General features: G+C 44.8%; 1 protein-coding gene across 3 annotated transcripts in view; it reads right to left on the bottom strand.

The window, feature by feature from the left end:
* Window positions 1-25,621, bottom strand: part of TP53BP2 (tumor protein p53 binding protein 2) — a 194,343-nt gene that overhangs the window by 55,605 nt on the left and 113,117 nt on the right. Inside the window, exon 1 of one of the 3 annotated variants that reach the window (XM_082615457.1) lies at window positions 8,516-8,534. The exons of 1 other annotated variant lie outside the window; for it this stretch is intronic. Coding sequence is in view for 1 of the 2 variants with exons in the window: in XM_082615458.1 (XP_082471584.1) it covers window positions 7,867-7,893 (27 nt within the window). In the remaining variant the exon portion in view is untranslated. Of the gene's footprint in view, window positions 1-7,866; window positions 8,167-8,515; window positions 8,535-25,621 lie in introns of those variants that run through there. One more of the 3 variants, XM_082615458.1, reaches the window with a different exon arrangement.

Raw genomic sequence — 25,621 nt, 5'->3', positions numbered from 1 at the left:
AAAAAATAAAATAAAATAAAATAGCCCCCCCTTTCCAGGAGCTCAATAAATTACCAAAAAACGACCTACACATCACAAACCAGCTATCAGTTAGCAACTAGATATTGTCGGGGTGCAGAAAAACACTGGCACGAGGAGACCCTTTCTAGAATTCAAGTCACCTCTGACTTGAATTTCCTAGATCGCTGGCTGCTTTGTATTTGTCAATAAAATGAAGATTATCACAGCGCTAACAAAAAAAAAAGGAGGTCAAGGAACTTGTAGGAGAAAGTATCAGAAGCTTCCAAGGTGGCGTGGTCACACGGTCAAAGGCACAGTTGTAAAACACTTGCAGGGTTATGGCTTCTGTAAGAAACCTGATGTGCCCCGCTCCGTTTAAAGAACCACGGAGACAGAAGGCGGCTTTCTCTCAAGCTCTGCAGAGCGCTCTAACGATATAAAAAGTCTGGTTCCTCTTTAGTCCCACAGGAGGAGCTTGTGGACATGTTACCCTCCGCATCCCTGGCCTGGTCTTAATCCCAACCCCGGGCAGGTGTTACTGTTTCTTCTCTCACCCTTGAAGCTTCTGAACGCCTAGAGCAAGTCACACACTGTGTGGACTGAGTTCACAGCCAGTTCACACTAACAGCTGGGCCCTCGGGGTGATAACGCTTTTATCCATCTCAGGTGGTTTTCTGTAGTCTTCCTATGACGTGGGTTATCAGTCTCTCGCACCTTTCCCAGTTCTTTCGCTCTGGCACCGCCATCATCCATTCTCACACAGCAACCGAGGGATCTTTTCTAATCTCTCAGATTATGTCACTTTTACTGCTTAAAACTCTTCCAGTGGCTGCCACATCCCCTCCCCTGCCACCTAAAATCTTCGCCCCAGCCCAGGAAAGCCTACACGCTGCACCTCTGCACCTCCGCTCCTGCCACCCGCCCCCAGCCTGCTAATCTCCAGCCTCACCATCCCCGTTGCTTCCTCTGGGCCTTTGCACCAGCCCCTGGGAATTCTGCCTACTTGATATGCCCCTCCCACAAATCTTCACAAGACCAGCCCCTTCTTGTCATTCAGGTCTCAGCCGAAATGTCACTTCCCTGACCATCCAATCTAAAGCAGCCATCCCAGTCCCATGATGCTATTTAAACCCTACATACCTCTCATGTTTTGTTTTATTACTTTCCATATCCACCCCCCTCCAAGCCCCACACTCAACTCCTTGAAAGGTAAGCTCCCTTCTTTCCTGTGTCCATGGCACTTAGAACAGTGGCTGGAATATAGTGGATGTTCACTAAATACCTGTTGAACAGATGTTGCCTCCAAAAGGCCATCCAGAAACAATCAGCAGGTTAATGAGGAAGAATGAAGAGCGATGACTTAATGTGATTTCGTCTGACATCAGTCCCTAGTTTCCTTCCGATAAATTCATCTGATTAAACTGAATCACTATTCCTCACTATACACACAACCCTGGGGCAGCAAGGGGACATGCTGTCCCTCTGCCCCCATCCGGAGATCCCCCCAGCAGCGGGCATTCCTTCAAGTCACTGCTGTACCTCTCAAGCCACTGGAGATGACTGCACAAGGACGACGGCAATCTCTCAGCAGACGCCGCACTTTCCTTGCCCTCCACGGCTCCCAACACGCCTGGTCTACTCTGTCCTTTCTTTCCTACCTCATCACCTTCACACCCTGTTTAAAGATACCATCGTGGAAAGAAAGATTATCCAACACCCCTCATACAAAAGGTAAACATTAAAAAAAAAGAAGAGGGAAAAAAAAGGTAATCGTTACACCCCTTCTCTTTCCCTGCTGACGTGGAAGAACTAAGATCTCTATGGAAGTATTAGACGTAGAAAAAAATAATACTCTGCACAGGGTGAGGTCAGCTCCACATCAGTCGAAACTTGCTAAGAAACGTTTACCAATCTTCTCATCCAGTTTGGATTTAAATATGGGAAGATACCTCTGTTTTCCTTTTTCTACGTCAAAAATAATTATAGTTATGCTCTGAAAAGCAATATTTGAAGTTATCATTAGCCAAAAGAACATCATGACTACTGTCCTGCCCAGTATATAAATACATTCTAGAGGGACTTCCCTGGTGGTCCAGTGGTTAGGACTCTGCGCTTCCACTGCCGGGGGGCATGGGTTCAATCCCTGGTCGGGAAACTAAGATTCCACATGCCATGCGGCTCAGCCAAAACAAAACAAAACAAAACATTCCAGAACATTTCTTCACAGGTAGACCTCGTTTTCATTTCATTTCTGCCAAGTGACCTGCAGTAAATTACCGAAACCCTTTGAGCCTGAAATTCCTTATCTGTTGTATGAGAAGGGGGTAGCCTCGCTTCACAGGGTCATAAAGAGATTACCTGGGATGAGCAGCCTAACCTCCGGGCAGGTGTTGGGCACACCAGGGGTTCCAGGAGAAGCTCCCTCTCCATCCTGGGTGGGATATGAGGGCACAGGGCTTTCACCCATGCTGGTTTACAGGGAAACTGTTCATTCCACTGTGGAAGACCGACACACTGCCTTGACCATTTTGTATTTTTACCACTAGAAGTGTCAGCTGGTATTCTCCAATAGTTTACTTCCCTAAACTTGTGCCTTAGGGATTTCTGGTAGAAATGTTTCAAATTTAAATAAATAGTACTAAGTTATAAATCTGTTTCTAGAAAAACCACTGAAATATGCATTTCGAAAGGGAAAGTTCAGTATTTACCGGCCCCATGAACAGTTCCAATGAAAATCTGGTTCCATTAACCAAATAAATCATTTGTTTTTTGGATAAGTTTTATGTAGAAAAGAGCTAAAAATGGCCACAGTGGCTGAGTCTGCGAAGCTACTTTTCTTGCACATGATCTAACTATGTTGAGAATGTGCATTTCTTCGATAAGATAGTTTTCGTTTGATAAGACAGTATGCAGAACGTTTTAAGAATCCTCAGTGCTCCTAAAGGATCTCCTAATGACTAAGACTTCTTGGCTCTCCCCAAGAAGATGAAAAAGTTTACTGTCTAACCTACCACTCCAGTGTAAGTATGCCTCTCACATGGTCTGTCATCTATGTTTGCTTTTCTCAATGACATCTAAGGAAAATGTTCTGTTCGGTACCTAGCACACCGTCAAAAAAAAAAGTATTTAAATAATGTTTGACTTGACTACATGGCATGAGCTGAAAAGAACACCCTGGATTCCTGAATTCTTATATCCCATTCTTCATATTCTTTGTGATACTTGTTGGTAGAGAAGGGTGGTGAGAGGTTTACAGTACGTGATGGCAAATCATACCAACATGTATTGGTACGCAGTTACCCTATTTGAGCTGGAGAGAGGCTGGACCTCACGTGAGCTGCAAGAATGGCTCAGTGTTAAGTTAGCTTTAGAAAGACTTTTTAAGGAGTCTCACACACTATGGTAGATTACCAAGAGATAAAGGTCTACAGTATTCCTTAAAAGCTCCAGAAAAGAGAGGTTTTGTTTTCTTGTTTTTACTGTCTGCTGCTGGGGGGCAGGGGACGTGAAGAGGGAGAGAAAACAGTTCTTCCTAGAAGCGGTGTATGAATAAATGACCCTCCGTGTCCCTCCCAGATAAAGAAGTTCTAAGTTAATTTTTTAAATAGAAGCGGGTACACGTTTGTGCTACGTTTCTTTATAAAGTCTAAATCTGGTTTCTCTGAAACAGGTAAAAATACAGAAATTATTAAATGCTTTTCAGCGTTTAATTAGTGTAGCAGAAGTCACAAGGCAACAAATTTCACTACAGCACATGAAATGTGAGATACTTTGCACATTTTTTAAAATAGATGATTTGTTTAACAGCCTTTGAGAATTACAATTCTATAGAGAACCTACCTTAAACTTTCTTCTGGAATAAAACCTAAACTAACTCACTACATTACTACTCAACAACAAGAAGAAATTCTTTCAGGACATGGTATAATCATAATAATACAATGTTTCAATGCTATATAACTTGAAAGGTTTGTAATTTCAAAATACAATTTCAGTTTGGGAAAATATGTGCAAATAAAACCAGCACTTCGCTTCCCCGGTGGCACAGTGGTTGAGAGTCAGCCTGCCGATGCAGGGGACACGGGTTCGTGACCCGGTCCGGGAAGACCCCACGTGCCGCGGAGCGGCTGGGCCCGTGAGCCATGGCCGCTGAGCCTGCGCGTCCGGAGCCTGTGCTCCGCAACGGGAGAGGCCACAACAGTGAGAGGCCCGCGTACCGCAAAAAAAAAAAAAAAAAAAAAAAAAAAGTAGGGACAAAACCAGCACTTCTACGTGAAACTAATACAAGTATTTCAGCAGAAGTTAAGCTCTTGGGCTGTACATCTAACGAAGCTGCACCTAGTTTTCTTTAGAAATATATAAATCCGACTGACCGGGTATCAAACTTCTAAAGGAGCTACTACAATATCCCATTTTTTTGGTCCCAGACTCCCCAGACTCGAAGCTCAAATAATCAGATATTATTTCACAGCATCATGGGATAACTATAAATAATTACGATACCTCTGAAGCACCAAAAGATAAGAAGCCATAAACCTAAAAATAAATCATGATTAGTTCAATTGAGCTCTTTAAAATAAGCTATTATTTTCTCGAAAATATCCGTATTAGGGCTACATGATAAAATTTGTTTAGGCAGAACACTAAATTAAATAATCGGAAAAACCATTCTCCAAGTCATTAGGGATAAACAGGCCATCACTATTTCATTTAAACTATTAATGTAAATGTGAAGCTGCAATATGGGATTCAAATGTAAAATTACCCTCTGAGCCACTTCGTCAAACTGACTGCACTGTAAATACAGTCAGTGGCCACCAGGCACATGTGACTATTTCGATGTAATTAAAATTAAATATATATTTTTTAAAATTCAATTCCTTGGTCCCACTAGTCCCATTTCAAGTGCAGTGGCTGCAGGTGGCAGGTGGCTACCACACTGGACAGCACAGATACAGTTCATTTCCATCACAGCTGGATATAAATGCCAAATATATGACATCAACCACTGAGACAGGCAAATTCAAGTCCTCTGGCCTTCCATGTGGCACTGCAGAATACTGTGTGTGGTTTTGTGTGTACATTTTGTTAATTTACGTTTCAGCAGCAAGTACAAACAAAAATTTTTATAAAACTATATCTAAAAAGAACAGTGAATGCTTTTAGAGTTAGCTAAGCTCCTTCATAAAAATATTCTTCTTTGAATACAACACTTCACAAAATGAAAGTAATGAAAAGAAAGATATCCGATATAATTTTAAATGGCTGAGAAATTTTGCTTTTAATGATGATTTCCCTTTATTTGATAAGTAAATACAATGAGAGTGGCTCACTAAAAAGCCATACTGTCAAACTGCAAATGACCCTTTCTTTAATGAAGAAAAAATAAGCTGTCAAGTGTGAAAGAATAATCAGTTTCTCCTCACCAAGTTGTGGAAATATCACAGAACCAGACATACTAACTATGGCAGGTATCTGAAAATGAGTGTAATTATCACCCCCTTTTCTGCAATAACCTATCATTACCTCTATTGTGATCCTCAGCGCTTGTCTACTTATTTTTAGTTAGCCTACTAAAATGCATCATCCCCTTCTGGTTTGGGGTCCAAGTATCACTTCATGTCCCACATGGAAGAAAATCACTTGATTCTCTAACATTTGGTGAGAAAACACATGAACACAATTTATTTGCACATTTTTAATATAATGCAGCCTAAATATCAACAGCAAATTATTTTTAGCATGCCTTTAAAAGCAGATCAAAACATGTACTCTCAATGCCACAGAACTATACCCTTAAAAACGGTTAAAATGGTCATTTTTATGTTACGTACATTTTACCCCAACAAGAAAGCATATCAAGGCAACTATCTACTTTCTGAGACTATCCATTTTTCCATATTAAGCATAATGCTCTTCCTGATAAATTAGAATTTTTCAAAGTAATAAATTCAAAACCTCACTTGGTGGAATAAAAATCCATATTAAAAGCTAAAGAGGAGAATATATTTAAGAAAACAGTCTTATTTTCAAGTATCCCAAACATTACAGGATAAAGACACATATAACATGAGGTTACTAAATGAAAATTTGTTTCATATTTTTGTGTGTCGCAAGTATAAAAATCTCCAGTTTAACCAATATTGCAAATTCAGGAGAAGTTCTTATCTAGCAACTATTCTAAGCGAGGCAATGAGGCACTAACTGCTTCATAAACAGTGACTCTAATCCTCACAACCACCCTAAGAGCTACTATCATCCCCATTTTGCAGATGGTTAAATTGAGGAACAAATCAGTAAAAAAGAAAAAAGGCTACAGTCACAAAGGTAGGAGCTGAGCAAATACTGCGCATGCCATCACACCACAGTCTCATTAAGAGTCTACTGACATTAGGAAAGGCAATCAGAAGAACCATGCTGCTAAATTAAATATAGTCTAAAGAGCTACATAAATTTTTATAGATTGTGATGATCTGGTATGTAGTTGGGAGAAAAAAAACTTTCATGAGCATTAAGAAAGCCCAAAGAATACCTTACTTCTTCAAGGAAGAAATCATATTGCAACAACTCACACTTGTTGTCTTGCTCCTGTTTTTAAGAAGAATTCACAGACAACTTGCAAAAGTTATTTTAAGGCAAAGAAATGTAAAATCCAAGGAATAAAAAATTTTAACAGCAAAATCCCTCATCCTTATCCAATGTCCATATTTTAATATTGGGCATTCACATCACAAACCTAACTTCATAACCAGGTATTAAACTAAAATAGGATGCATAATGCTATTAACACTTTCAAATTCCCTGAACCCTGGCAGGACAAACTATCCCAAACCCTGTAAACTCAATTATCAAATGCAATAAATTAAGTGTGTCCAGTACGTGAAAGTTTAGGATGCCCTCCTTGAACACAAGCTAGGGGACCTGGGGAAAGAATATTATATTCTGCATCTGTGACTGCATATAAACAAAATTTGTCGCCACTCATTCCACAGATTGTATAAAACTAAAAGAAAAGTTGTTTCTTTGTTTTAACAAACGAAGCCATAAGAAAACATCGGATGACTGCAAGATGATCCCGCTTCAGTGGGAGAGGTTTAAGTACAACTTCCTCGAGGAAACACACTACTGAAGTCTGCATAAGCCACTGCAACCCTCCAGGTTCTGCGACCGTTGAAGGAAAGGGGCCTTTCAAATGTCTCAAACCTGCAGTTCACCTGTGTCCTGGTGGCCACGTCAAAAGCCTACAGAGCCTATAAAGAACTCACTAATCTTCTCAGAGGTCTCGCTAAACAAGTTGTGGGAAACAGGAGGAACCAGGCAAATGCGTTTACTGCGATCAAAAACTTTTGAGGTTGCATTTATTAAAACCAGTTTCCAGAAAGAGACAGAGTGGCTTGGCTGCCATCACAGCTATGAAGATCGAAATTCAACTAAAAATAAACCAAGAGTTCTCTTTTCAGTAGGTATATTTCACTCCAACTTAAAGTTGTTTGTTTAAAGACAAAGCAAATAACAAGATTCCCGGTTCCCTTGTTCTTGACCTTCAAGAACTGCAAAAAGTCAGGACCCAACCAGAGAGAAAAAGAAAAGTTCGAGTGGCTGCCTCACCGACTCTGGAGCAGTTGCTGGAACCCCTCCCCTCGGTGAGGGTCTCCCCGCTCCCGCACGCAGGAGCTTGGGGTGGAGAGCCCGGAGGATGGAGCCGCAGCAGCTCTCCCGAGGTTTGCAACGCAAAGACCACCCGCGACGCGGACTCAGGCCCCCGGGCTCCTCTCGGGACCTGCACGAAGGCGCGCACCAGACCCCCGCCCGCGACCCCGCACACTTCCGGCCCCGGCCCCGGCCCCTACCCGCCAGCCCGCTTACCGGCATCATTTTGGACCCGAACCGCATCGAAGCGGGTGGCCAGACCGCGGCTCGGAGCCGAGTGGAGGCGCCCCGGGGGTCGGGCGGTGCGGGGGTGGGGAGCGCAGAAGGAGGCCGCCCGGGAGGCGGCGGACCTGTTGCAAAGCGACAGCGGGTGGCGGGGCGCCGTGCGGGTCCGCAGAGTTCTCCCCGCGGTCTGGGGCGCCACCGAGCCCCGGGCCCACCTCCGACCGGGCCCGCGGACGCGGCTTTGTCTACTCAGCGTTCAGACGGCCCGGACTCCCCCCTTTGCTCCGAAACCAACTAATCCTCGGGCCTGGCCCCCGCCGAGCCCGCGCCGGCTCCGCCCCCCGCGCGGAGCCCCGCCCGCGGCGCGCGAGGCTGGCTGGGGGAGGGGAGGCCGCGGGGACGGAGCCGCGCGCGCCTGCGCGGGCCCGCGGCGGGAGGGAGGCGAGGCGGTTGGCTCGCGCCCGGGGTGGCGGGCGCCGTGTCACCTTTTCTTTATTTGCCTTCGGACGACGCGTCGCCGGGGGCGCGCGGCGGAGCGACCGGAGCGCGCGCCTGCAGGCGGGGCCGGGGACTGTAAGGCCGCCTCTGAAAGACGGGATAATGAAAGACGCCGGAGGAGCCCGGGGGCTGCGGCCCTCACCTCCCCGCAGTTTCGAACTGGGCCGGGAGGCTGAACCTTGGACCGAGACTCGGCACCTGGCCGGGTCTTCCCCGCGGCGCTGCCGCGGGGCTCGGCCGGAGCCAGGCGACCGGACCTCATGGGAGGACCCGGCCGCACGGCTGGAACGGCCGATGTCCCTGGAGGCCCGGCGACTGCCCCGTCCCAGCAAGATGGAGATCGGCGGGGCCTTCTCAGCCCGCAGCGAATTCCGAGAGTTCCTGGTGAAGGAGTCCTCGGGCTGTCGCCTTTCGTCTCATTTGCCATCGTCCAAATTCTGATTTAGAACTCACGTGTGACTTTCTATAACTAAAAACAAACAAACAAAAAACCCAAACATTTAAAAATGACTAAAATGGTCAATTTTGTCTGTTTTACCACAATTAAAATAGGTAAATAAAACCAAAAAAGTTTGAAATGCGCAAAGCAGCTTTCTGAGGCGCTGCTTTTCTGTTGCTCAAGAATGTCCTGGATTTCCTTTCTGACGGGTGCTTGTTACACCCTCAGGACAGTCTCGGATGTGACCACACACTGCTCCCTTTGCAGGGAGCTAAGCCAAGGCCTAGGAGAATTGCAGAGGCTCATTTCGAAAGAGTAGCAGAGCTGGTTCAGGTACCCTCTTCCACCTTCCAGGGAGACAGATTCCGGGAACCCTAACTCCAGGAAGCCTTAGTTCTGGCAAAATTGTCTCTATGAGCGAGCTTAAGTGGAGTGAAGCACCTGGATTTATCTAGCCTCAAGGATGGACAATTCTTTCGTTGTCCAATATATCCCTTACCAAAATCTCCATCAAAGTCCTATCCTACTCTCCCAGGTACATATCTGGAACTATTAAAGTATGGCTAATTTGATTAGTATTAAAATGTCTCCAAAAATCTAGTTTAAAGTCTAGCTTTTTTAAGAGGATTGTCCTAAGTCAAGTAAAGGGAATTCATCCCTTTATTCAGTAAATATTTATCCAATACCTACTACATGCTGGGTATTCTTCTAAGTGCTGGGATACATTAATGAAGAAAACAAAAATTGGGTGGACAACAAAATCAGTAGCTGAGTATATTAATAATTAATATTTACATTACCAAATATAGTTATAAGGAAAAAATTAAAGGGGCTAAGGGGATGAGGCATGCAGGTGCAATTTTAAATCAAGTGGTCAAGGGACTTCCCTGGTGGTCCAGTGGTTGAGACTTCCCCTTCCAGTGCAGGGGGTGTGGGTTCAATCCCTGGTCTGGGAGCTAAGGATCCCACATGCCTCATGGCCAGAAAACCAAAACATAAAACAGAAGCAATATTGTAACAAATTCAATAAAGATTTAAGAAATGGTCCACATCCAAAAAAACTTTTAAAATAAATGAATAAATAAATCAAGTGGTCAAGGTAGACCTCACTCAAAAGACGATCTGTGAGCACAGACTTGAAGGAGTGAACTACAGCAGCGGTCCCCAACCTTTCTGGCACCAGGGACCAGTTTCCCAGAGACAATTTTTCGGACGGGGAGGGGTGGGGGGATAGTTCAGGCGAGTGATGAATGAGCGTTATGGGGAGCGGCAGACGAAGCTTTGCTAGCATGCCCGCAGCTCACCTCCTGCTGTGCGGCCCGGGTTCCTAACAGGCCGTGGACTGGTACCAGTCCGTGGCCAGGCAGTTGGGGATCTCTGAACTACAGCCTCCATGATGGCTTCCAGGCAGAGGGAACAGCCAGTGCTAAGGCCTTAAGGTAGGAGCCTACTTGGCATATTCCAGGACTGTCAAGGAGGCCAGGATAGCTGGAGGAGACTAGATAAGGTGGAGAGAAGCAGCAGATGAGGCAGAGTGATATAAGGAGCCGGATAATGTACAGCCTTGAGGGCCATTGTAAGGACTTTGGCTTTTACTCTGAGTGAAGTGGGGAGTCATGGAAAGATTTTGAACAGATGAGTACCATGATCTGACAGATCTTAATGGAATCACTCTAGCTGCCGTGGAAAACAGACAGAAAGTTAGCAGAGAACCTGTAGGAAGACCTTGCAATAATCCAAGCAAAAGATGAAAGTGGCTTGGGCAGTAACAGTGGATATGGTGAAAAGTGGTCAGATGTGGGATGTATTCTGAAGGCCGAACCCACAGAATTTCCTGATAGGATAGATATGGAATAGGAGAGTAAAGTCAAGGGTGAGTTCAAGGTTTTTGTCCTGAAGGATGGAAGCTGCTACCAACTGAGACGGAGAAGACCCTGAGTGGCAAGTTGCAGGGAAGAGGCGATCATGGTAAATTTGAGAATCTTAATAAAAATAAGAGACACCGGGCTTCCCTCGTGGCGCAGTGGTTGAGAGTCCGCCTGCCGATGCAGGGGACACGGGTTCGTGCCCCGGTCCGTGAAGATCCCACATGCCGCGGAGCAGCTGGGCCCGAGAGCCATGGCCACTGAGCCTGCGCGTCCGGAGCCTGTGCTCCGCAACGGGAGAGGCCACAGCAGTGAGAGGCCCGCGTACAGCAAAAAAAAAAAAAAGGAAAAAAAAAAAAAAAGAGAGAGAGAGAGAAACCCTAATCCTGGAATTTAGCACATTTGTGGAAAGCAAGACTCCCTTTTGGCATCCGGCAGGGACTATGTAACACAAAAAAACCTACTTCATATTCCGCTGGCTTTCATTATTTTCTGGCATACAAAGAAATCTCAGAAACAACTATAAGATACCATGATCCAGGTCATCCAGGAAAGGAATTCTGGATATCGGTCACTAAACGTCCCATCCTCAACTATGAGAAAACATTTCTCTTTGCCATCCAAAAACTGGTCACACACAATAGTAAATTACATTTAGAGGGAGCATCGGCAGCCCTGGCTTATTAATAAAATAATAACAGCAGTAGAAGAAAGGAGAGAATTATTGGAATAAGATGGCCCAGGTCTATTTCTTTCCTGCCTGTTCTCACAGTTTGTTTTACTGCCTGTTTCTCCTGAGGAGAGGAAGAAAAGGGGACAGCAGCTGGCGATTTGTCCCAAAACTCACTTCCAGCTGATTAAGAATTCCCTGCTGCCAAATAGCAGGCATGTTTCTGATGAGTCTTTTCTTTTCTTTTCTTTTCTTTCTTTCCTTTTTTTTTTTTTTTTCTTTTTTGGCATTGAGCATGAAGCCAATGAAACCCTGTCTATGCTCTGGTTTCATTCCTTCAGATTCTGTGCCATCACATATAGCTCTCAGGTGGGTTGTTTTCTCCCTTCCAAAGTTCCACCTATTTCTTCATTCCCACTCTCACCTGCTTATTCTGCTGAGAGCCTGTCCTCGTTTCTCCCGACCCTATAATTCTATATTCAACTCCGAGAAAGATAAATCAAATCACCACCAGCTGGGTGCGGAGGCGCTGTCTCCTCTTTGGATCTCACCTCACCCCCAGGCACAGTACAATTAATCACTTGTTTGGCTTGAGTTCAAATGTTTGAGTTCCCAACTTCCTCCCCATGTTACTTGCTTTTCCATTTCCCTCAGGTGTTCCAAACCTTGCATCCCTCCTCCACTCAGAAGATGAACTCACAGTTTCCTTACCCAATAAAATAGAGGCTGTTGGAGCTTACATTACACACCTGCAATATCCTTTCCTCCACTTCCAACCCATCATGCAGCCTTCTCCACTTCCTTCCTCTTCTTCATTTCACTCTGTGTGCCTGAATTTTGCCAGGTACCATTCTAGACTCTAGAGATACAACAGCCTGCAAAACAAAGACTCTGCCTTCATGAAGCTTGGATTCTAGTCAGGGAGTTAGACAATAAATGAATGAGATTATAATAAATACTTTGTGGGGCGAGGGAAGCAACTAGGTAAACCAAAGAGAGTAGTGTCTGTGTTGGATAGGGCATCAGAGAGGTCCTCTGAGGGATGAAGTATGTCCTCTGAGGGATGAAGTGAGGGAGGGAATGGGACTCTAGGCAGTGGGAACAGCAAGGGCAAAGAGCCTGAGGCAGGAGTGTGCCTGGCATCTTTTTTTTTTTTTTTTTTTTTCCGGTACGCGGGCCTCTCACCGTTGTGGCCTCTCCCGTTGTGGAGCACAGGCTCCGGACGCGCAGGCTCAGCGGCCATGGCTCACGGGCCCAGCCGCTCCGCAGCATGTGGGACCTTCCCGGACCGGGGCACGAACCCACGTCCCCTGCATCGGCAGGCGGACTCTCAACCACTGCACCACCAGGAAGCCCGTGCCTCGCATCTTAAAGAAACAGCAGGGAATTCCCTGGCGGTCCACTGGTTAGGACTCTGCGCTTTCACTGTGAGGGCCTGGGTTCAATCCCTGGTCGGGGAACTTAGATCCTGCGAGCCACAGGGTGCAGCCAAAAAAAAAAAAAAGAAAAAACAGCAAAAAGGACGAGTGTGCCTGGCGCTGAGTGAACAAGAAGAGTGGTCAGGGAGGTGGAAGAAGATCGATCGCGTGGGACCATGTGTTCCACCAGTTATGCTCCCTCTTGAAATCTCAGATACTCCATTTTTCAGGTTTCTTTGCCTACAAGTTTATTTGGTTCTCTCCTACACTCCCTTCAGATTAGCAGTAACCAAAAGACAGAGATGGGGCAGAATTTTGTGTGTCAAGCCTCCTTACCTGCATCCACACTTTTCTCTTTGCCTTGAATATCTTCCCCCTCACCCTACTTCTGCTCACCTTTTAAGTGCCTACCTAAATGTCATTCTTGGAAGTCATGTTTCATGTTTCTCAAACAGAATTAATCAATATCTCATCTATATTCCATAGCCATTTATATATATATAAATAATTTATTTATTATGGTACTTACCATATGGTATAGAAAACAACACATTTGTCTCCCCAGCTAGACTCAGTGGCCAAAGCTATTTGTTTGTTCATTTATTTGTGTATCTTCAGCGCTAATGTTGTGCCGGGGCGTGGTAGGTACTCAATAAATGTAGAATTGATGGTACGTAATCGGTGTTTACCATGCTCTCTTTTCTCTTTGCTGGGTATAGTGAGGTTTTGTTCCTGATTCCTGCAATAGCCTCAGGCAGGTCTTCCTGCACTGTTTCCTCCAACCCATTCTCCACCCTAGGAGTTGGCAAACAACAAGCCAAATCTGCCCTCCACCAGTTTTTGTATTGCCTATGAGCAAATACGGTTTTTACATTTTTTAATGCTCGAGGGAGAGGGGAGGAATCAAAAAAAGAATATGTTGTGACACAAGAAAATTATATGAAATTCAAATTTCTGTGTCCTTAAGGAAAGTTTTATTGGAATACCGCCACACATATTTGTTTACATGTTGTCTGTGGCTGCTTTTACACTACAACAGGGGAGTTGAGTAGTTGTGGTAGAGACTGTATGTCCGGCAAAGCCTGAAATATTTACTACCTGGCCCTTTAAAGAGGAAGTTTGCCACTCCTGCTCTAAGAGGAACAAGAATGATCTTTTTAGCAAAAGCGAAATCATGTCACTCCCATGCTTGAAGGTCTTTATTTTTTTATTTTTATTTTTTTTAATACCCAATACTCATTTATTGAATGAATGATAAATGGATGAATCCAGTCTTGGTTTCCTCACCTTTTTTTTTTTTTTTTTTTTGCTTGAAGGTCTTTAATCAAAGTGGATGGGCATATGGATGGGGTGGAACTGAGGTCTGAAGGACATTGGGGCCAGGTGATAAATGTACATAGAAGTTAATCATACTTTTCTGTCTTCTTGTGTTTACTCTAAATTCTGGATAATAAAAAAAATTTTTTTCAAGAAAAAAGAAAACCCTTCCATTGCCTTCTATTGCTGTTAGGGTAAAGAATACTCCATACATGGCCTCCAAGGCTTTGCTTGGTCTAGCTCATACCTACTCTCCGAGACAGTTAGGGCAAGAAGGAGGAACAGTAATTACCTCCCCAAATTCATGAAAAAATGATTCAAAATTGGTAACTTTGCAGAATAAACTCAGTGCTTTGAAGACATCTGTCTGGCTACTGACTGTAGGTTAATTTGGTTTAAGTAAGTCCCTGTTTATTGCAAGTCATGGAACCAGGGGCTCCTGGTTCCTCAGCTTCTGTTGTCAATTCTCTCTCCATACTTCACCTTCCCCTCCCTCATCCAGTCTGCCTTCCAGCCCCATCCCCCCTCTGAAATAGCTCTTGATGAAGTCACTGGTGACGTCTATTTCATTGATGCAATAAACATGTTCAGTCTTCATCTTTCTTGACCTTTCACCAGCACTTAGCTGTGACTCATTCTCTCCCTCTCAAAACACCCGTTTCCCCTGACTTTTAGGACAATGCTCTCATGGTTTTCCTCCTGCCTCTCTCACTGCTTCTTCTCTATGTCTTTTGAAGCTCATTCCTCCTCACCAGCCTTTACATGCTGAAGGTCCTCAAGGCTCAATCCTAACTATTTCCTTTTTGCACTGACTACCTTCTTCCTCGACAGTCTCATCGCCAGTCTTAAACCTCATCTAAGGTTTAAATATGAATTTTTATGTTCCCAAACCAGACTGCTTCTCTGGGCTCTAGAACTGAGCCGTCCAATGAGAAAGTCACGTACCATATAGAGCTATTGAGCATTTGAAATGTGGCTAGTGCAACTGAGAAACTAAAATTTTAATTTTAATTCATTTAAATGTAAGTGGACGGTAGTGGTAGACAGTGTAGATACGGACTACTTACATCATCACAGAAAGGTCTACTGAACAGTGCTGCATATCCATATCCAGTCATATCCAGCTGCCGGTTAGTCATTTCCTCTTGGCTGTCTCAAGGTATTGCAAACTCAACTTGTCTAAAACCAAACATGTAATCTTTCTCCCCAGTATGTCCTGTCTCTGTGAATGGCACAAGTGTTCATCCATTTTCTCAAGCCAAGAACCCAGGAATCACGCTTGACTTTATTTCTTCCTCATCTCCAACATCTATTCAATCATCAAGCTGTGTTCATTCTGTTTCTTAAACGTTTCTTCAGAATCCCCATTTTCCATCACCGCCGCCGCTCTGCGGAAGCCACCATCACCTCTCACTCGTCTGATTATAGACAACCCTACTTGAAGGCTCTCCTTAACACTGCCTCCAAGCCCGGAATGTCTGTCCCTGACCATTCTCTGTCTTTACCAGGTATAGTCCCCTCCCGCCCTGAGACTCAGCCACACCATCCTTTCTCAGTCCCTTTCACCCTCCGTGCTTCTTCCAGGACATACTGCAGCATGGCTCCGAGGACCTCACCTTTATGTCACGTGCCACCACTGAATATTTAGACGATTTGTGTTGCTAGTGTTATTCAACTCATGCCGGTCTCTCCCACAAGACTTTAAACTGTAGAGCGTCGACTTCAGCTCATCTTTGTTTACCACTGATTCTTCAGTACCTAACATGGGGCCCGGTACCTAGTAGTAGAATGAATAACTGCATGAACAAAAGAGTGAATAATGAGTTGTTCATTTGCCTGTAACGCATGTGATTAAAGCCAGTGCATTAGTCAGCTCAGGCTGCCATAACAAAATATCATAGACTAGGTGGCTTAAACTACAGGAATTTATGTTTTTCACGGCTCTGGAGGCTGGGAAATCCAAGACCAAGGTACCAGCCAGTTTGGTTCCGCAGTGAGGGCTCTCTTCCTGGCTTACACGCTACTGTCTGAGCATTTATCCCCACACGGCAGAGAGAGAAAGAGGAAGAAAGCTCTCTGGTGCCTCTTCCTATAAGGGCGAGAATCCCATCATGAGGGCCTTCAAGACCTCATCTAAACTTTATTATCTTTCAAAAGCCCCACCCTCAAATACCATCACACTGTGTGGGGGGGTAGTGCTTCAACATAAATTTGGGGGTGGACACAACTCAGTCCACAACAGCCAGCATTTTGCACATTTTCCCAATCCTATGGCCATACATTAGACTCATCACCCCAAAAAGCCATCTCATGAATGCCTATAAGAGGTTCTAATCGAATGAGGATGAAAGGATGTATGGAACAAAAACCCGTTGCTGGAAAACAGACCTAATGTGCTTGCCCTTCTGCTGATTGGTCTATGATGTCATCACCCATAAAGGACTATATTGGTAATTACTACACAGCATTTGAAAAGAAAGACAGTCTACCTGAAGTTACTTCAGAAAGTTAAACTGAGGCTTCACTGTTAGCAAGCAAGAGAAGTCTAGCCTGAAATGGACACTTTCAAGTGCCAAGGTGTCACAAAGGCCACTGGCCATCAGCAGAGCCTGCTGTGGCTTTGTTCTCCCCAATGTGAAGGGGGGTTTATTTCACTGTGAGGCATATACATGTATTACCTCCTGGTCTCTGTTAAAATACACCATGTTAGATCAGAATGAACTGAGTTCTAGTCGGTTCAAAACCATTTAAAACCATTTTTAAACCAGGGCTTTATTCAAATATTTTTCAAGAGTGCCTGTGAAGGGACTTCCCTGGTGGCGCAGTGGTTAGGAATCCTCCTGCCAGTGCAGGGGACACGGGTTTGATCCCTGGTCCGGGAAGATCCTACATGCCGCAGAGCAACTAGGCCCGTGTGCCATGGCTGCTGAGCCTGCGCTCCAGAGCCCACGAGCCACAACTACTGAAGCCCGCGTACCTAGGGCCCATGCTCCGCAACAAGAGAAGCCACCACAATGAGAAGCCCCCGCACCGCAACGAAGAATAGCCCCCGCTTGCCACAACTAGAGGAAGCCCACGTGCAGCCACGAAGACCCAATGCAGCCAAAAAAAGAAAAAAAAAAGAGTGCCTGTGAAAAGCACTGTGGTTTTACTGATACATGGCCAAAGTTCCTTTGGGGAAAGGACCAATTCTTAAAGTTCTTGATGTTCCTTTTAGCCGAGCACACAATGTTTCATCATCAATTAAGCATTACATAAATGCAATCATGTTGCTACTATATATTCCCCCCCATAGCTAAAGATAAGCAATTTGAAAAGGAGAAACAAATCAGATTTTCGATACTGTCATTTAAAACCCATTTATGTGGAGTCCCTAACTCACTTCCAGTAACAATTATGTGTGACACTCAAGTTAGTTATTAACTGACAGCTGAGAACACTCATTTCTAACATTTCTAAAAGTCTTAGCTGAACTCAGTTTTTAGTGCTCTAGCTAAGGCCCAGAGGAAGCTTAAGAAAGGTCCACAGAGAAGGTAAACTTAGAAGACTATAAAACTGAAAAAGGAGAGTATAACCTGGTTGGAGAGAATTTTCATTTCAAATTAATGAGTCCCCAGGCTGTAACCACTGAAGTTTGTTTGTTTGTTTTTTCTTAAAGTAATTTGCTCTCTGAAAGTGTTTGTAAATTGATTTGGGAGAAAAGTATAAATCTCATGTCAAATATACATCACATTTACTTCATCTAATAGAATAAATATGCAATTGAAAAAAACCTAATTGATTAAGGCATGCTTATGGGACTGACTATAGCAAGTTCTTCTAGTCCATTTAAATATCCTTTTATTTACCCTTAAATTTCAACTTACACACAGCTTTTCTGTTTAATTCAATAAATACTACTGAATGTCTACTATGAACCAAGAACTGTCTGGGGCATATCTATGTGAAATGAGGTACACATATATAATTGAAGGCACTCTTTTTATTTACTTTTATTTATTTATTTATTTATTTTTCGCTGTGTTGGGTCTTCGTTGCTGCGCGCGGGCTTTCTCTAGTTGTGGCGAGCGGGGGCTACTCTTCATTGCGGTGCGTGGGCCTCTCATTGTGGTGGCTTCTCTTGTTGCGGAGCACGGACTCTAGGTGCACAGGCTTCAGTAGTTGTGGCTCACAGGCTCTAGAGCGCGGGCTCAGTAGTTGTGGCTCTCAGGCTCTAGAGCACAGACTCAGTAGTTGTGGCATACGGGCTTAGCTGTTCCGCGGCATGCGGGATCTTCCCGGACCAGGGATCGAACCCATGTCTCCTGCATTGGCAGTTGGATTCTTCACCACTGTGCCACTAGGGAAGTCCGAAGGCACTCTTTTTAGATTTCCCCTATGTGTAGGGAATCTGTTGATTGCTACAATAATTGTGAGGTTGGTACTTTTGTTATTCTGCCTTACAAACGAGGGGCCTGAGGCACAGGGAGGTTAAGTAACTTGTCTGAAGCCTCGCAGTGGGTGAGTAGCAGAAGCTAGGATTTGAGCCCCGGTAGTTTTTTTTTGGCCAGGCCCCACAGCTTGCAGGATTTCAGTTCCCCAACCAGGGACTGAACCCAGGGCCACAGCAGTGAAAGCCTGGAGTCCTAAGCACTAGGCCACCAGGGAACCCCCCCATATGCCACTTTCTTTATGCTCTCCTTTCCTTCAACACTTCTACACCAAATGCCTGGAGGCACGGGACCAGCCAGTGAGGATATAAAGATAAGTAAGGTTCAGAGCACATGCAGCCTAGTAGAGGAGAACGTCCTTATGAGTGGAAGCGTGAAATGATAAGTACAGGTGCTCTGGTTGAAGTCCACATGGGGAACTGTTACCTAATCCCCTGACCCTCCCCAGGTTGGGACAATCTGGAAAGCCCTCATAGGGAGGAGGGCTCAGGAGCAGAGTCTAAAAGATGAGTTTACCAAAAAAAAAAAAAAAAAAAAAAAAAAAAAAGGTGAGCTTACCTGAAGTGGGTGTATTTTCTTTTAAAAAAAATATTTATTTATTTAATTAATTTTTTTTTTTTGGCTGCATCAGGTCTTAGTTGCGACATGTGGGATCTTTGCCACACGTGAGCTGCTCTCTAGTTATGGCGCGCAGGCTCAGTAGTTGTGGCATGAGGGCCTAGTTGACCCGTGGCATGTGGGATCTTAGTTCCCCGAGCAGGGATCCAACCCATGTCCCCTGCATTGGAAGGTGGATTCTTAACCACTGGACCACCAGGGAAGTCCCAAGTGAGTGTATTTTCTATTTCATTTATTTGAAGCCCTGGTTAACTGGAAGGAAATTTAATTTCATTTAAACTAAGTTTTGGGACTTCCCTGGTTGTCCAGTGGTTAAGACTCTGCACTCCTGAACTTCCCTGGTGGCACAGTGGTTAAGAATCGTCCTGCCAATGCAGGGGACACGGGTTCGATCCGTGGTCCGGTAAGATCCCACATGCCGCAGAGCAACTAGGCCCATGCGCCACAACTACTGAGCCTGCACTCTAGAGCCCGTGTGCCACAACTACTGAGCCCATGTGCCACAACTACTGAAAGCCATGCACCTAGAGCCCATGCTCCACAACAAGAGAAGCCACCGCAATGAGAAGCCCACACACTGCAACGAAGAGTAGCCCTTGGTTGACGCAACTAAAGAAAGCCTGTGTGCAGCAACGAAGACCCAAGACAGCCAAAAATAAATAAATAAATAAATAAATAAAAGACTGCACTCCTAATGCAGGGGACACGGGTTTGATCCCTGGTCCGGGAACTGAGATCTCGCATGCTGCACACCGTGGCCAATAAATAAATAAAGTTTTATTGAGTGTCTACTATGTGCATAGCAATATGAAATATACAAGTAAGACTTGATCTGGGCCCTTGACAAGCTTAGAAACTGGGGAAGGAGGAAATGCAGGCAGAAATAATAATAACTAGGCGCACCATTTATAGTACCATGCCCACACCATGCTAAGCCCTTTACAAACCTTTTCTTGTATGATCTGCACTAACTGTATAAGGAGGTACTGAAATCTCCATTTTACAGATGGAGAAACTAAGGCTTAGAGATGCTAACTCATTCATTCATTCAATAAGTATTTACTAAGAGTGTATTATGTATGTGCAGGCACAATTCTAAGCTCTAGGGATATAGCGGTGAAGAAGATGGATAAGGTCCTGCTCTGCTGTCTAGAAGTTTTTGTTCTAATAGAGGATGCAGATGATAAACAAGTAAATAGGACAAGTGCTGTGAAGAAGTTAAAATAAGACGATGTAACAGTGACGGGAGTGGGGTAGGTACTTTAGAAATGGTGGTCAGGAAAGTTCTGTCTGAAGAGATGATATTTGAACTGAGATCTGGATGACAAGAAGAAACTATCCTCAGAAGATCTGGATGAAGAGGGTCCCAGGCAGAGGAAAGAGCACATGCAAAAACCCTGAGGGAGACGTGAGCCTGGCATGTTCAATAAGCAAAAGGAAAGCCAGAGTGACTAGAGCAGGGGGTCTTACCCCAAGTCAGATAGCCAATAAATAACACAGTCAAATCTAGCTCTGCCTACAGCCAAAGCCCGCACTCTACAACTAAACTAATCACCTAAAGGGACAAATCAAATGTTCTACATAGTGTCATCACTGACTGTGTTTTTAAGTTAACTTGAAAACAATCCAAAGAAAATCCCAAATCCAAAGAAAAAGGAACCTATGGAATCAAAAGTCAAAATAGAAGTCTTGCAAACAGAAAGGCTTCCCTAAGAGAGGAGCTAAGAAGACAAACAAAGCATTGTATTGCACAAGCTGTATTAAACCCAGTTTCATCTAACCCTGAGCTTAACTTCAGCCTATTATGCATCTGCAGTTCTTATCTTGGACTGAAATCCCTTGGGGGTGATGGGAGGCAGCTCTAATACTTCAGATTAGGAGCTCAGATAAGCTTAATGTCCAAAATTCTTCCAGCTTCTCACGGGTGCCAGCAGAGAACTACTCAGTCTGGAGGGCCTCTACTTCCGGAGGCTCCAACAGAAGAACCCTTGGCAGGCAGGAGCCATCATGGCGAGAGGTTCTGCAGAAGAACATGCTGGCTTGGCTGGTCAGGTGTGATTAAACCAGTGCACGTATGGGAGGGGGTGGTAGGTTCAGACAGGCGTTGTTATTGAGATAGTCATCATAAGGTAAGTGGCAGAGGGCCAAATTGTGGGCAGGGCGGGCTCAAGTTGCCAGGCAAACTGTCATGGACAAAGAGGGCAGAAAACCTCATTGAAATGAAACACCACATGTGAATCCAAGGGCAACGAGTTTTTCTAATACCTTGCTGGGTCAAATAAGCCCATTTTAAGGCAAGTTAGCCTGGATTTAACTGCACAGCCCTGTCCCAAAGAAATCTCAGTCTTAAAGGGCTGGGCCTCTCCTCTGTATCCAGGTACACAGAATGTCCTACTCCAGCAATCCCTTCACCTGTTGATGAATACTTGGGCTGTTTCCTGATCTGGCTATTATGAATAAACCTGCTGTGAACATTCGTAAGTCTTTTTCTGATCATGTATTTTCATTTACCTTTGGCAAATAAATATCTAGCAATAGAATTGCTGGGTCATTTGGTTACTGTATATTTACCTTTATAAAAAGTTGCCAGGGCCTCCCTGGTGGCGCAGTGGTTGAGAGTCCGCCTGCCGATGCAGGGGATACGGGTTCGTGCCCCGGTCTGGGAGGATCCCATATGCCGCGGAGCGGCTGGGCCCGTGAGCCATAGCCGCTGGGCCTGCGCATCCGGAGCCTGTGCTCCGCAACGGGAGAGGCCACAACAGTGAGAGGCCCGCATACCGCAAAAAGAAAAAAAAAAAAAAAAAAAAAAAAAAAAAAAAAAGTTGCCAAACTCTTTTCCAAAGTGGTTAGACCATTTTACACGCCTGCCAGCACCATATGAGAGTTCCAGTTGATCCACATATTTGAGAACACTTGGGATTGTCCGATGACCTATGGTAAGCATCTTCTCATGCTATTGGCCATTTGTATATTTTCTTTTGTGAAGTATCTGTCCAAGTCTTTAGCCCATCTTTAACTGGGTTGTTCGTCTTATGATTATTGAGTTGTATATTGTATATTCTTGTATATTCTGGGGAAATGTCCTTTGACAGACATGTGCATTGAGACTATTTTCTCCCATTATGTGGCTTGTCATTTCGTTTTCTTAATGGTGTCTTTCAAAGGGGAGAAATTCTAATTTTGATGAAGTTCAGTTTATCATGTTTTTCTTTTATGTTTTGTGCTTTCTGTGTCCTAAGAAATCTTGCTTAACGCAAGGTTTCAAAGATTTTTCTCCCATGTTTTCTTCTAGAAAATTTATAATTTTATCTTTTACACTTAGGTCCATGACCTATTTTGAGTTACTTTTTGTGTATGTTATGAAATAAGGTCAAAGTTCTTTTTTCAATATGGATATAGTCTATTCCAATGAAATAGACTATGCTTTCCTCATTCAATTATTTTGGCCTTTTTGTCAAAAATCAACTAATCATATATGTGTGGGTATATTTCTGGGCTCTCCACTTCATCCCATTGATTTACACGTCCCATAGTATCAAGATCCCCACACTGCTCCCTCTTCTCCAGTATCTTGTCCCCCAGCCCATGGATTCAAGCTATGTCAGCAGCTCCTAACTCTGATCTCTGCTTCCTTAGCTCAGAGGGACTTCCCTGTTCTGTCTGGGTTCTATATCATGATGCCAAAGAAACTGTCCCCAGGTACAATTTGCCCAAAGTCAAAGGGCAAATGGCACTTACCCCTTGAGTTTCCTTGTCCTCAAGGATCACGATCTCATATTCTCTGTTGTTAAATACCTGAAGACAGTTGCCACATATATTTTGTCTAGTTTTTTTTTTTTTTTTTTACGGTATGCGGGCCTCTCACCCTTGTGGCCCCTCCCGCTGCGGAGCACAGGCTCCGGACGCGCAGGCTCAGTGGCCATGGCTCACGGGCCCAGCCGCTCCGCGGCATGTGGGATCTTCCCAGACCGGGGCACGAACCCGTGTCCCCTGCATCGGCAGGCGGACTCTCAACCACTGTGCCACCAGGGAAGCCCTTTTGTCTAGTTTTATTCTTGTTTATGGCAGGAAGGTTAGTCTAGTACCAATGACTACACCTTGGCCAGAAGCAGAAGTGAAAGCATATACCTCTAACGTTATGGTTAGAAGAAACCTTGGAGGTACATCTGAGCAGCACGTATGGCAGCAGTAGCGGCGGCTACAACTCTGCGGGCTCCCCAGTAGGGTCTGAAGTCTGTCACCTTTGTTAGTAGCTCAAGGCTGCAAAAATCGAAGTGTTCCATTAGGATGAGGTTGATGCATTCAACCCTCAAGAAGGGTTTCATCGTCTTTTACAACTATATGAGGACGGAAAAAGGTTTCCTTTGGTCACCTTATCTAGTTCTTTATGTGGACATAAATGTATAGGTGTCCACTAACTAGCAGATTCCCTCCCCAAATTCAAGGTCACCAAAATTTCTAGCTGACCATGAAGAGGTTTATAAACCACAATGTCCTGAGGCAGGGCCCAAATACATCTTGTGGAGAGTCCTGATGAGGACACACATGCGTCCAACAAGGAGTATCTTCCTGGACTTGGGGTTAACTGATAGAACTTGCTGAGCCAGATGACAGCCAGGCGGCTCCCAGGAGGCAAAGTTGGGATAAAGCTGGGGCCTCACAGTTACATTGAGAAGCAGCAGGTGAGTTGACACCATCATCCCTGGGGATGTCTCTCTCTGTGTGTGTGTGTGTGTGTGTGTGTGTGTGTGTGTGTGTGTGTGTGTGTGTGTGTGTGTGGAGCACGGGGTGGGGGGCAGGGGGATGGTTGGAGAAGACAGCCTGAAAAGAGGATGCTGGGGAGATGTGTCAAATCTAAACACTAAGCTGAGTGGTAAGCTGGGCCTATGAACCCAGGGTAGTTGAACCTAGGGATGGCGAGAGATGTTTGCAGACCTTGGTGGACAGTGATCAGGTAAATGGCTCCTTCTGGATAATGCCAGCAGCCTAAGTCATGAATCTTAAGTCAGTCTAAGAGTAAGTTTTATTTTTTAAAAAAAGAAAGGGGGGTATGGGGCAATAATAAATAGAAGTGCTTTCCACAAGCTAAACGAAAACCTCGACCAAGCATGTTGGTTCTTGGGTACCAAGAACTGCAGGGCAGCAACAGATTGATTTGTCAAGAAATCAAAGAGCCGCTGACTCTCTGTTAATAAATGTTTCTCAGCCACAAGCAGGAGAAAATTAGTCTCTAACTAGAGACAACCTGGGTTCAACTGTCTAACTCTGCCCCTGAAATAAAGCCTACTTGGTGTTTAAGAACTTCAGCCCTTGTAGAAAATATAGCAGAGTGGCTAGAATCATGGACTCAGTGTCACACAGGACTATACTGGAAGCCACTTGGGCCACTAAATAGCTGTGTGGCATTGGACAAGTTATTTAAATCTCTGGAAACTTCTGTTTCCTCAGCTGTAAAATGAGGAAAATATTATTTCTCTCTCTCAAGCTATTGTGAGAATCAAAGGAGGTAGTGTATGTAAGAGATTTAGCCCAGAAGCTGGTCCTGGTAAGCATTCAATAAGGGGGCTACATGGACTTTAACATAGTATCAAAGTCAGACCTTCCGCACCCTAGACCACTGGTTGTTGGTGTTCATTATACAGAGCAAACCCTCTGGGAAAATCTGAATGTCTCTGTCTGGGGGCCACGTCGCTCCCGGCTCCCAGGCCCGGTTGGTTCTGTGATCGCCTTCCTCAGGTCCTTCATGCCCCAAGCCAAGTGGCTCTCTAGTCTTACCTCAGTCTCTGATCCCAGTCATTCCTTCACAGGTTTATGCTCCCTCAGAGCCCTACTTGACTCTTTCTAAGCTTCGGTTGTGTCTTTAAATGAGTATAATCGTGCCTGCTTTTCCTACCTCAGGGGATTGCTGTGGGGATGAGATATTATTCTATAGGTGAAGTGAAACCTCACCGAGAAACATAAGACTTAGGTCAAAATGTCTGACTCAACTCCAGAACCAGCAGCTGGCGAGAAGTGAGAAAAAAAGGAAAAGGTGCTTTTCAGGAAAGAGAAAGCACCTGAGCAAAATTCATTGAGGAGACTGGCCACCCGGAAGAGGGAAAGAGAACAGAATCTGGTCCCTAATGACCAGAATGGCTCAGGACTAAGATAAGATGTGTAAGATGTGGTCAGCTCTGTACTAAGACCCAAGCAAGTAACACGAAGCTTGAAATGAGGTCATCCAGCTGCTCACTCGCTGTGACTCAGAGCTCAGGTGCTTTCCACACAGAGGGGCTGTGGAGAGGGCAGCAGAACCTCTGGGTGTAGGTGTTGTAGCTGCAAAGACAGATGCTTTCAGCAGCAGGAGCTTCACTACATACCAAGATAATCTGGGGATGACAAGGGCACCCCACTGTGGTGGTTTACAAGATGGCCCCAGGGAATAACAGATTTATTATCATATCACAGTCTGAGTGTCTCCAGAGGCTGAAGAGCCCGGGGAAATACCTGCT

This window comes from Mesoplodon mirus (genome assembly GCF_964341445.2).
Source record: "Mesoplodon mirus genome assembly, chromosome: 3".
NCBI classification, from domain to species: Eukaryota; Metazoa; Chordata; class Mammalia; order Artiodactyla; family Ziphiidae; genus Mesoplodon; species Mesoplodon mirus.
The sequence above is the reverse complement of the archived record's forward strand: the minus strand, read 5'-3'. Positions and strand labels throughout refer to the sequence as shown.